This window comes from Terrapene carolina, unplaced genomic scaffold (genome assembly GCF_002925995.2).
Source record: "Terrapene carolina triunguis isolate 2854851 unplaced genomic scaffold, T_m_triunguis-2.0 Scaffold210, whole genome shotgun sequence".
Classification (NCBI taxonomy): Eukaryota; Metazoa; Chordata; order Testudines; family Emydidae; genus Terrapene; species Terrapene triunguis.
Genome location: NW_020664561.1, coordinates 9,874,947 through 9,887,015, shown reverse-complemented (window position 1 = coordinate 9,887,015; position 12,069 = coordinate 9,874,947). Strand labels below are relative to the sequence as shown.

The window sequence follows — 12,069 nt, the reverse complement described above, 5'->3', positions numbered from 1 at the left end:
AGGATAAAACAACAGTAAGACCATTGGGATATATGCCTGTCTTCTTCCAAAAAGCTCTGCATTCCTTTTCACTTGTTGTTCAAAGGCTTCATAACATGACATAAGAGGTTGTGATATCAAAAACATATGGGATTTCCCAGTAAATGTAGGAGACTCAAAAATTCTTTGCAAACTAAGCTCTTCCACAATGGATGTGGCAAAAGGTTCCACAGCAGGAGATTGAAGACATCAACAGTCTGTCTGTCTTGCTCAGGTTCTTCTGACCAATGATCTCCAGAGACTTATCCCAAAGAGGAAAAGATCTGAAATTTGTGCTTTGTAAGTCGGCGGAGTGCGTCCACAGTACCGAGGCTAGCGTCGACTTTCGGAGCGTTGCACTGTGGGTAGCTATCCCACAATTCCCACAGTCTCTGCCACCCATTGGAATTCTGGGTTGAGCTCCCATTGCCTGATGGGGCAAAAACATTGTCGCGGGTGGTTTTGGGTACATGTTGTCAGTCGTCCCTCCCTCCGTGAGAGCAACGGCAGACAATCGTTTCATGCCTTTTTTCTGCACAGACGCTATGCCACGGCAAGCGGGCAGCCCGCTCAGCTCAGCCGCTGCTGTTGTGTCCTGGGTGTTGCTGGCAGCAGACGGTACAATAGGGCTGCAAACTATCGTCATCGAACGACCGCTTCTGCTGCCACTCTGCTCTCCTGCTCTGGCAGCAAACGCTATACCACGGCAAGCACGGAGCCTGCTCAGTTCAAGACAGTAGCCATGAACATTGTAAACACCTTGCGCATTATCGTGCAGTTTATGCTGAACCAGAACCTGAAAAACCAGGCGAGGAGGAGGCTGCGACTGCAGCGCGGCGACGAGAGTGATGAGTACATGGACATGGACACAGAATTCTCTCAAACCGCGGGCCCCAGCGCTTTGGAGATCATGCTGTTAATGGGACAGGTTATAAATGTGGAACGCCGATTTTGGGCCCGGGAAACAAGCGCAGAGTGGTGGGACCGCATAGTGTTGCAGGTCTGGGATGATTCCCAGTGGCTGTTTCGCATGCGTAAGGGCACTTTCATGGAACTTTGTGACTTGCTTTCCCTTGCCCTGAAGCGCAAGAATACCAAGATGAGAGCAGCCCTCACAGTTGAGAAGTGAGTGGCGATAGCCCTCTGGAAGCTTGCAATGCCAGACAGCTACCGGTCAGCTGGGAATCAATTTGGAGTGGGCAAATTACTGTGGGGGCTGCTGTGATCCAAGTAGCCAACGCAATCACTGAGCTGCTACTATCAAGGGTAGTGACTCTGGGAAATGTGCAGGTCCTAGTGGATGGCTTTGCTGCAATGGGATTCCCTAACTGTGGTGGGGTGATAGATGGAACACATATCCCTATCTTGGAACCGGAGCACCAAGGCAGCCAGTACATAAACCGAAAGGGGTATTTTTTCAATGGTGCTGCAAGCACTGGTGGATGACAAGGGACGTTTCACCAACATCAACGTGGGATGGCCAGGAAAAGTACATGACGCTCGCATCTTCAGGAACTCTGGTCTGTCTGAACGGCTGCAGCAAGGGACTTACTTTCCAGACCAGAACATAACCGTTGGGGATGTTGAAATGCCTATAGTTATCCTTGGGGATCCAGCCTACCCCTTAATGCCATGGCTCATGAAGCCATACACAGGCACCCTGGACAGTAGTCAGGAGCTGTTCAACTCTAGGCTGAGCAAGTGCAGAATGGTGGTAGAAAGTGCATTTGGACATTTAAAAGCGCGCTGGCGCAATTTACTGACTCGGTTACACCTCGGCGACACCAATATTCCCATCGTTATTACTGCTTGCTGTGCGCTCCACAATATCAGAGAGTAAGGGGGAGACGTTTATGGTGGGATGGCAGGTTGAGGCAAATCGCCTGGCCGCTGATTACACGCAGCCCGACACCAGGGCGGTTAGAAGAGCACAGCAAGGCGTGCTGCGCATCAGAGAAGCTTTGAAATCCAGTTTCATGACTGGCCAGGCTACGGTGTGAAAGATCTGTTTGTTTCTCCTTGATGTAAACCTGCCCCCTTGGTTCACTCTACTTTCCTGTAAGCCAACCACCCTCCCCTCTTTGATCACTGCTTGCAGAAGCAGTAAAGTCATTGTTGTTTCAAATTCATGCAATCTTTATTAATTAGCCCAAGAAATAGGGGGATAACTGCCAGGGTAGCCTGGGAGGGGTGGAGGAGGGAAGCACTGGGTGGAGTATTGAAGGAGGGCAGGACAATGCCACACTGCACTTCAAAACTTATTGAATGCCAGCTTTCTGTTGCTTGGGCAGTCCTCTGGGGTGGAATGGTTGGGTGCCCGGAGCCCCCCGCCCTGCGTTCTTGTGCGTCTGGGTGAGGAGGCTATGGAACTTGGGGAGGAGGGAAGTTGGTTACACAGGGGCTGCAGCGGCAATCTGTGCTCCTGCTGCCTTTCCTGCACCTCAACCATACGCCGGAGCATATCAGTTTGATCCTCCAGTAGCCTCAGCATTGCATCCTGCCTCCTCTCATCACACTGCTGCCACCGCTCCTCTTGCTCTAGCCATCTATCCTCTTGCGCATCCCTCCTGTCCTCGCGTTCATTTTGTGCTTTCCTGGACTCTGACATTGTCTGCCTCCACGCATTCTGCTGGGCTCTTTCAGTGCTGGAGGACTGCATGAGCTCAGAGAACATTTATCGCGAGTGCGCTTTTTTCGCCGCCTTATCTGCGCTAGCCTCTGGGATGGAGACGATAGGGGGAGCGTTGAAACATTTGCAGCTGCGGGAGGAAAAAAAGGGAGAGTTGGGTTGACCATTTAAAATGGGTTGGCCATTTAAAAGGAGAGGCTGTGGTTTTTGGGTTAACATGAAGCACAAATCCAACTAACCCCCCCCACACACACACCCAATTCTCTGGGATGATCGCTTCACCCCTCCCCCCCACCACGTGGCTAACAGCGGGGATGATTTCTTTTCAGCCACAGGCACACAGCCCAGCAGGAACGGCCACCTCTGAATGTCCCCTTAATAAAATTCCCCTATTTCAACCAGGTGACCATGAATATCATCACTCTCCTGAGGATAACACACAGAGATAAAGAACGGATGTTGCTTGACTGCATTCCAATAGCTTTACTGGCCGCGAATGCATCCCAAGTCTTCAGGGCAAATTAATCATTAAAGACGCTTGCTTTTAAACCATGTATTATATTTACAAAGGTACACTCACCAGAGGTGCCTTCCCCGCCTTCAAGGTCTGGGAGCCCGGGTTGCGAGGGTAATGTCTCCAGGGTGATAAACAGTTCCTGGCTGTCGGGGAGCATGGTTTCTCCGCTTGCCTGCTGTGCACTATCTTCAACCACCTCCTCATCTTCCTCGTCCCCAAAATCCTCATCCCTGTTGCGTGAGACTCCCTTGCAGGAGTCCACGTACAGGGATGGGGTAGTTGTAGGGGCACCCCCTAGAATTCTTAGTATAGACCAGGGCTAAGGACACAGTGCCTACACTGTGGGGATCCAAGAACAGTAGGAAGCATGAGGATGAACATACATCCCGTGATGGGCATTGGTCCTCTAAATCTAGTAGAGATTCAGTTAAAAATTGCTTCCAATTATATGCTAGGTACTCAGATCCTTTGTGTGGAAGGGGTTGTGGAACTGGCTTTCCCCAAATAAGCTATACAGAAAGCTGTCTTGAGGGCTCTTTGGAGTAGTCTGGATCCCCATCCACACTCGGGTCCAATGGCTCTTTGGGGGACCTGCTTTTCCTGCAGATGCCTTTGTTTCAGATCCACTCCTTTTCTCATATCCAACAAGAATTGGATATTCTCTGGATCCACAAAGGGAAGGGCCTGAATCCCAGCAGTCATCCTTCTGTGTCTCCTTTTCTGCTGTGACTACCCAACATGCAGTTCTACCCCTCTAGAATTATCTTCTCCTCTGGGATTTTGCTTTCCTTCAGTGGTTTGATCTTTCACTACCCAGTGTCTCTTCCCTGGAAGAACAAGAAAGTTGTCTCTTCTTACCACATATGATTTCACCTTTGTTCTTTAGTTATGTCAGCACCCTCTGAAAGGATCAATTTAGGAGGAAGGCACACGATCCTGCTGCCTTTATTTGAGACTTTGACTGTTGGGAAAGCTCAAGAACTTGCAAGATATTTCTTGAGGGTCTCATATGTCTGTGTGGCTATGTCAGTGGCTATGGCTGTCCTTGTCCTCAGGCACAGTTGGCCATGGAATTTTGCAGCCAGATTAACACTTAAATCACGGAGATAATTTTTTTTGTAATGAAGCAGCAGCCCTTGATCTGATATCAGAGAGACTTGCACGTCTATTCAAGGGATTTAATCCAGCACAGTTCTTGATTTTTGTCATTCTGGATTCGTTCTTTCCTAGAGGTTGCTAGAAATGTGGGCTGCCTTAGGTCCAGCTTGTGACAGGTTGGGTCACAGAGACACCCTTGGGACTGCCACCTGATGTGCTGAGATGACCTCTGAGTCTGTTTTCCCTGGTAGCTTGGGACTTCAGCACCCTGTCTTGTTAAGCCAGACACGCTAGCCTGCTACAAACATAGATCCAGGTTTGAACCACATCCCCCACAAGCTGCAGACTTAACTGAAAACAGCCTAAGAAGTGCTCCTGTCTCTAGCACCCAGACATCCAGTTCCCAATGGGGTCCAAACCCCAAATAAATCCGTTTTACTCTGTATAAAGCTTATACGGGGTAAACTCATAAATTGTTCACCCTCTATAACACTGATAGAGAGAGATGCACAGCTGTTTGCTCCCCCAGGTATTTATTACTTGCTCTGGGTTAATTAATAAGCAAAAGGTGATTTTTATTAAGTATAGAAAGTAGGATTTAAGTTAGGGTTACCAAACAGCAAATGTGAAAAATCGGGACGGGGGTGGGGGGTAATAGGAGCCTATATAAGAAAAACACCCCAAAAATCAGGACTGTCCCTATAAAATCGGGACATCTGGTCACCCTAATTTAAGTGGTTCCAAGTAATAACAGACAGAACAAAGTAAATTACCAAGCAAAATAAAACAAAACCACGCAAATCTAATCCTAATACAGTAGGAAACTAAATGCAGGTAAATCTCTCCCTCAGAGATGTTCCAATAAGCTTCTTTCACAGACTAGACTCATTCCTAGTCTGGGTCCAGCAATCACACCCCAGTAGTTACTGTCCTTTGTTCCGGTTTCTTTCAAGCATCTCTTTGGCCCGCTGAAGACAAAATGGAGGGTGTTTCCAGGGCCTTTTATATTCTTTCTCTTGTGGGCGGAAATCCCTTTGTTCTCCTGTGCAAAATCACAACAAGATGGAGTCTGTAGCCACCTGGGCAAGTCACATGTGTATGAATGATTCAGTTTTTTGCAGGCCGACGCCATTGTTTACATGTTAGTTTGAATGTTCCCAGAAAAGCTCAGATGTGGATTGGTGTCTCCCAAAGTTCATTGCTAGTTAAGTACTCCCAATTACTTGAATAATCCCTTCACACTGTTGACCAAATCTGCTCTATGTGCTTCCTACAGCAAACACTTTAAATACAAGCATAGAGCCAACGCTCATAACTTCAGATATAAAAATGATACATGCATACAAATAAGATGAATATATTCAGTAGATCATAACCTTTGCAAAGATATGTTACGTGGCATATCTAGCATAAAACATATTCCAGTTATGTCATTTACACTCATGAGCATATTTCTATAAAGCATTATGGGGTGCAACGTCACACAGCTAAACTGAAAATTCAGTTTTGCCAGAGGCCTTAGAACCAATTCTAATTTCAGCTCTTGTCAGCAGATCATGACTTTTGTCAGAATGTTATGCAATTTAGCTCTGCTCCATGCCCTGTATCTTCCCCATGCCCTAGAACTAAACACATGATATTCACTTTCAGACCTAGGAAAATTCCCTGCACAAATGTACACTTTTCTGTTTCTGCAAAAGGAAGACATGGACAAACAAAAGTGAATTAACCATCCACAGAGCAAGTGATTTATGAGGGTGGCATCCTTATTAATCCTCAATGAGTTTCTCAGTGGCCCCCTAAAAACTCAACTTCGGATGCTTATTATAAAGCTTCCATTTGAAGCACTTCACCCTGTTGCTATATTATTTCTCTTTATGGTGACTGAAGCTCTCAGTGGCATCTCATTAGTGCACATTTTACTCAAATTAGGGACTTGCTTTAAAGATAAAGTTGTCTTCCATTCTGTTATCCTTACCTTGTTCACTGAAAGGAAACATTACGGCACATTGTGGAGAGGCAAAGAACTTAATTTCAAAAGGATTAAATGTTTTAGGAAATCACATGTCTTTCACCCTCTATTATTCTGTAATAGAAGGAAGCCAAGATATCAAAGTTCTCCATTGCCAGGTGGGTGAAATTCTGTATCAAAGAAGCTTATAAAATCCACATCCTTTCCAAACAAAACAGTACAAGAGATTATCAGACTTCATGGTCTGAAAATGTTTGTGTTTTACACATTTGCAAGACAGTTACTTGGTATTAAGTTCATGCATTCATCGGATGTTATAAATTGGATGTAGAGACTCCTTTAAGCTGGTGTGCACTACACAAAGTCCATACAATCTTTGTTTTCTGACTTGGGGGTTTCACTGCTAATTAGTCCTAGACTAAGAATAATGGACCTGGTTGTAGGTACGGACGCTATACCCGACGATTACGCCAAAAACAAACACACACAAAAATAACTTTCTAGCTTATGGAATTTACAGAACATTTTCTGTAAATGCGGATTTGCATAAGTCGGGTTTGCGTAACCCGGGGAGTGTCTGTAGTATGGTCTCTGTATAGCTAGGTTAACTTTTTTTTAAGGCCCACTGGATTGAAAATTTCCCCTCTAATTAGTCCTGATCACATTGGTCCTTTTTAGCTCTATAGAAGATGCTTTCAGTGGGGTATAGGATTATTAGGGTGTACACACATTGTAACAGAAATGTAGTATAGTACAGCTCTGAAACTATTTTTATTGGCTCTATTCCAAGATGGGTAGAGCCAATTACTGTCCCAGTGATGACAAGTCTGACTTGCTTTAAGTCTGCACAAGAAAAGTGGAGGTGGAAGGGAATACTATGAATAGTGAGGCTATCTATTCAGAGAAAAGAAATGATCAGATAAGAACTACCTGGCCCTAAAACATCCTACAATGGATGAAAAGCATAATTCAATTATCCATTGAAGAGTGTAATCAAAATGAAAACAAACTGACTTAACGGTTTTTGTTAGACTAAAGCTAAACCATATAAAATATTCATGTTGAAAACAGTTCTTTAGACATGTCATGGCACAAGATGACATCTAAATTGATCTGTTTGAATGTTCAGCTACTTAGTTTAGTTGGCTGAATAAGTTTGTGGTAACTTGTTTCTTTTAAAATGTTTGTGCATAGACTTAGTACTCACAAAAATGAGACTAATACTACTATCTGCCGCTTAAACATTATAGCAGCACCACCCGACTTTAGTACACCTCAGTCTTGACTCACCACACCCCTCTTCTTACAGTCTCTGGGCTCTTACAAAGCTCTCCCAATATGGCTGTCCTCGCCTGAAATGCCTACTGCTATTCCAAAGACTGTCACTTGTGTTAAATAGTATGGTTTGTTTTTAGCAATATGAACTCTCCAGGGAGTAGGATGAGACCAATCCTTACTTAGGGCACGTCTTCACTAGCAATGTTAAAGCGCTAAAAATACCACCTCCAGGAGGCGAATAGCTCCCAGTCCTAGTGACCTGTCTACACTGGCACTTTACAGCACTGAAACTGCAGCGCTCAGGGGTGTGTTTTTTCACACTCCGAGCGAGAAAGTTGCAGCGCTGTAAAGTGCCAGTGCAGACAAGCCCTTAGTAGTGAATGTAAAAACAACTGTCTGATAAGCCTATGCTTTCTTTAAAAGATTTGTCCTTCTACAGATAGATAGTAAAGGAAGTCCCAGATATCCCATTTCAAGGTTTATGCAACAGTTAATAGCAGTTGGAAACTAACAAGTCTCTGTTGTTAGGTACATATAACGGAGACCACTTTTTTTTCCAGATGACTGCAACACCTGCCACTTGTTTCTTTGCCATTTTCTAATCTCTGGCTGCAAGCCAATATGTTGTAGAGTAGTAATAATTTTAGAGCAAATTTCCTGATATTTATCTCCATGCTACATTTTTGAAATGTTTTAATGTGATTTTTTTTTATGGAGTTTATGAAAGTGAGGGATTAATGACACTGACAGCTAGAGCTGAACATAACTAGGACACATGCTGTGTAAGCTTCCCCTACAGACAGCTTTACCTCTAACCAGACCAACAGTGCCCATTAATATTCTAGTTATGGCTTTCTCAAGCTGATGCTGACACTTATACAATGCTGCATGTGCTGGTTTTGTAAATCATCTGCAGTCTAGTTTTAAATCCCTGAACTAACTGCACCTGTGACCAAAATAAATGAGCCCAGAACTTTAGAGGGGTGAGATCAGTGCATTAACACAGTGTCACCTAACTTCGGGGAAAGAGAAATCTTCTAAAAATCAATACCTGTTTTTCTTTTCCCTCTCTAAAAAGACTTTTCTCTTCAAAGACAATAAAATGTTAAATAGTTAATTCTTAATGTGATTGTGCTAGTGAGTTACCTATAGCAGAGTCAACATACTAGACTCTATGTTCAGTGGCAGATACTTTAGAGAAGCCTGTTCTCTGCAAAGTATTTTATTGCTTTAAGAACCAAACTCAAGTACTCAAGCTGCTGTGTTTCTGGGAGTAGTTTGCTGATCAGCATTGGAGTTTATGATGAACCATACAGATGCCTTTGAGTTTGGATGACCTGAGAGGCTTCTACATATCTATGTTTAAAAAGATGCATTGTACTTCATTTCCAGAAATCTTGGCACTCTTTAGTGGAACTGCCCAGTTAGTAACAATTTTTAAAACACAACCCCAAAGCTGGTCATCAGTGACATTTAACTTAGTGAATTAAGCTGACACTGAAATAGTGCTGGCACTGCCAGGCTGCCTGCTGTAAAGTCCTCTGCTAGTCCTGTGTGTCTTGGGGAACCAGATCTACAGTGAAGCTTTTCTTTTGTCTGTTACCAATACGTATAGTTATAGTAGAGCCTATTAGCGAAGCCAGCTTCAAACTACCCAATTTTCAAACTACTTAGCTCCTATGCATCCTGTGATTATGTGAAGTTGTTAGTGATTGAGTAGATGGTGCTCTTTCCTCTGAATAGCTACTGAAGACCTGCACAGTTTTAGGGGGCGGTAGAGTATTAAGTCTCCATCTTTCAATGACATGTACGTCCAAAGCCACTCCCTTAAAAGTGTCATGGAGACTTAACATTGGTGCCCTGGACAGATCCCTGCTCTGGCAATGTAATGGCAAACTTTTCGGATAGGCAGAATGTAATTTCAACTGTGTATGGTTATCCTTCGCATGTTTTTAAGAAAAGTAAGTACTAATTATTCTTTTGATAAAGGATTTTGAAGAGTTGCTTTTTCGTTAGGTCTGCATTTTATTTAAGGTCATGTGATCCCTGTGGCTCTCAGGAGGTTTCAAGCCACAATTATTTGTAAAGAACTGCTAGATCCTTGTAAGGAAGGTGTTTAGAAAAGTACACTTTAATAATCTGGAGCCTTTTGTGACTACTTTTGAAGAACATAATCTTGCTTGTACTGTTTTTATTTCACAACCATAAGTTTAATTTAATGTAGTCTGTTTGCTTGCTCATCTAGGTAATGTGTACACTTTTGTGCATAGTGTCTATCTGAAATGATGTGTTTGCTAATTTAGTTAAAGCATCATAAATTAAGTCCATTACTTGATGTCTATGGTGGTGCCAGTACAAATTGGTTTAGATTTCCTTTATTCTTTCATCTACAGCAACTGGAGCAGATCCAGAAAGAGCTAAGCGTTCTGGAAGAGGATATTAAACGAGTGGAGGTGAGGAGCCTAGACTTTCTTTGCTACTTTGGCAGTGTTTTATTTCCATCAAACTGTTTGCTTCTCTGTATGATGCTGCATGAAATTTATGGCCATTGCTTCAATAATGGGAAAATGAACAGATGATGCTCTTTCTTTAATTTATTCATTTACTGAATGCATACAGGCTGCAGCTTGGTGAAAGGGATCCATTCAAACCAACTACTCAAGTTATTTTTTCCAAGTTACTTTTTTTTAAAAGAAACTTCAGCATAATAACTTGGCATTGAAAGTCATTGCATTGATGATAAAAATACTACATGGTCAATTGTGGTTCTTTTACTATAACAAACATCCCAAGTTAGATCAATGTGTGTGTGTGTGGGGTGGGGAGGGGAGCAGTCCTCCAGTGGGGTGCATTGGGAAAAGCAGAAGTAGAAAACGCTGCTATATAGAAGGCGAACCACCGCATTTTCTCATTTCTCTGGTGTTCTTGGATACTCTGTAGTCTGCTAAGGGTTTGTTTCCCAAGTATTTCTAAACCTGCCACCTTGTTCCTTCTATCCCGACTCATTCTCTAGACCACTCCCTGGACTACTTCTGCTCTGTCCTGTCCAATGCTCCACTCTGGGAGTGGAGAAATGGTGCTTTAAGAGGCTGTGGAGCTAATCCTCAGTTTCATGAAGTGGCACTGCCCAAAATGCTACTCAGGCACCAACTGAGCTCCTGCACCTGTCATCCCTCTTCAGCAATGGCCCTCCAACCAGTATCCACAGGCCCCTGTATCTAGATTTCTTTATTTACTTTCACTGTATACATGTTCTGCAAAAGAGTATCATTTACTCTAGGCACTTTGTTTTATTTGTATTTTATAATGGAGCAAACAATTCCAGGAACTTTCCTTCACCCAATAACTAACTCAAATTAACCCAGCAGATAGAAACATATTTCAGTCTATGAAAAAAAATTCAGTCTAATCCAAGAGTCCACCCAGTCTTTCTCCACTTAGGAAAAACAAATGTGCGTTGCAGTGTATTCCTGAGGCTGATAAAGAAGGTCAGTTTCAGATGAAGGAGAGAGCAAGTTCCAAAGTAGAGACACCCTCTTGGAGAACATCCTGCCACTTACTCCTCTCTGGGCTGGTCTACACTGGGGGGGATTGATCTAAGATACTCAACTTCAGCTACGTGAATAGCGTAGCTGAAGTCGAAGTATCTTAGATCGATTTACCTTGGGTCCTCACGGCGCGGGATCGACGGCCGCGGCTCCCCCGTCGACTCCGCTACCGCCACTCGCTCTGGTGGAGTTCCGGAGTCGCCGGGGAGCGCGTTCGGGGATCGATATATCACATCTTAACGAGACGCGATATATCGATCCCCGATAAATCGATCACTACCCGCCGATACGGTGGGTAGTCTGGACGTACCCTCTGTTATGAGTGGGGCTTCCACTGATTGGCTGTACAGCTGTGACTGTATAACATGGGGAGAGATGGTCTTTCAGATAAAGGGATGTCAGGCCATTTAGGGCTTTATACATCAAAACAAACACCTTACATTCTATCCAGTAAAGAAGTGGTCGCCTGTGTAAGTCCAAAAGCGCTGGTTCTGTGCGCTCAGATCATGTACCCTGTAACTAATGAGCTGCAGCATTCTGCACCAGCTTCACTTTCTAGACAGATTTTAAGATGTAGCCCCATGTAGCGTATATTGCAATGATCTGATCTGGAGGTGACAATCATGCATGATAGTTGCAAGATCTGTCCACCTCTGAAAGAAACAGGTGCCACATCTTGGTTATATGTAGATTTTAAAAGGTGTGTTGGGGGGAGGTGACCAGGCCATAGCTTCTACCTGATCTTTCAATAGCAACTGGGAATCTAACCAGACTACTAGATTGTGCATCTACCCCATCAGTGGCAGCTGATGCTGCTGAAGCCTAGTGTGTAACTTAATCTTTTCTGGTTCTGTTCAGTTCCCCATGTATTCTTGCCTTGACCCAAATTCCACATTCCTTTCCATCTGCAAAGGCTGTTTTAGGAATAGGTTTGTATCTGTCTTAGTAGCGTGATTGCAGAACAAGTGAGCCGCCATGTAAGATGCATTTTTGGGAAATGGCCAGATTC

General features: G+C 43.9%; 1 protein-coding gene across 2 annotated transcripts in view; it reads left to right on the top strand.

Annotated features, from left to right (window-relative positions):
- The window catches only part of LOC112107355 (E3 ubiquitin-protein ligase COP1), a 216,343-nt gene that overhangs the window by 31,355 nt on the left and 172,919 nt on the right, over window positions 1–12,069 (top strand). For both annotated transcript variants that reach the window (XM_026655574.2, XM_026655573.2), the window contains exon 7: window positions 9,906–9,965. In XM_026655574.2, coding sequence (XP_026511359.1) covers window positions 9,906–9,965 — 60 coding nt within the window. The remainder of the gene's footprint in view (window positions 1–9,905; window positions 9,966–12,069) is intronic.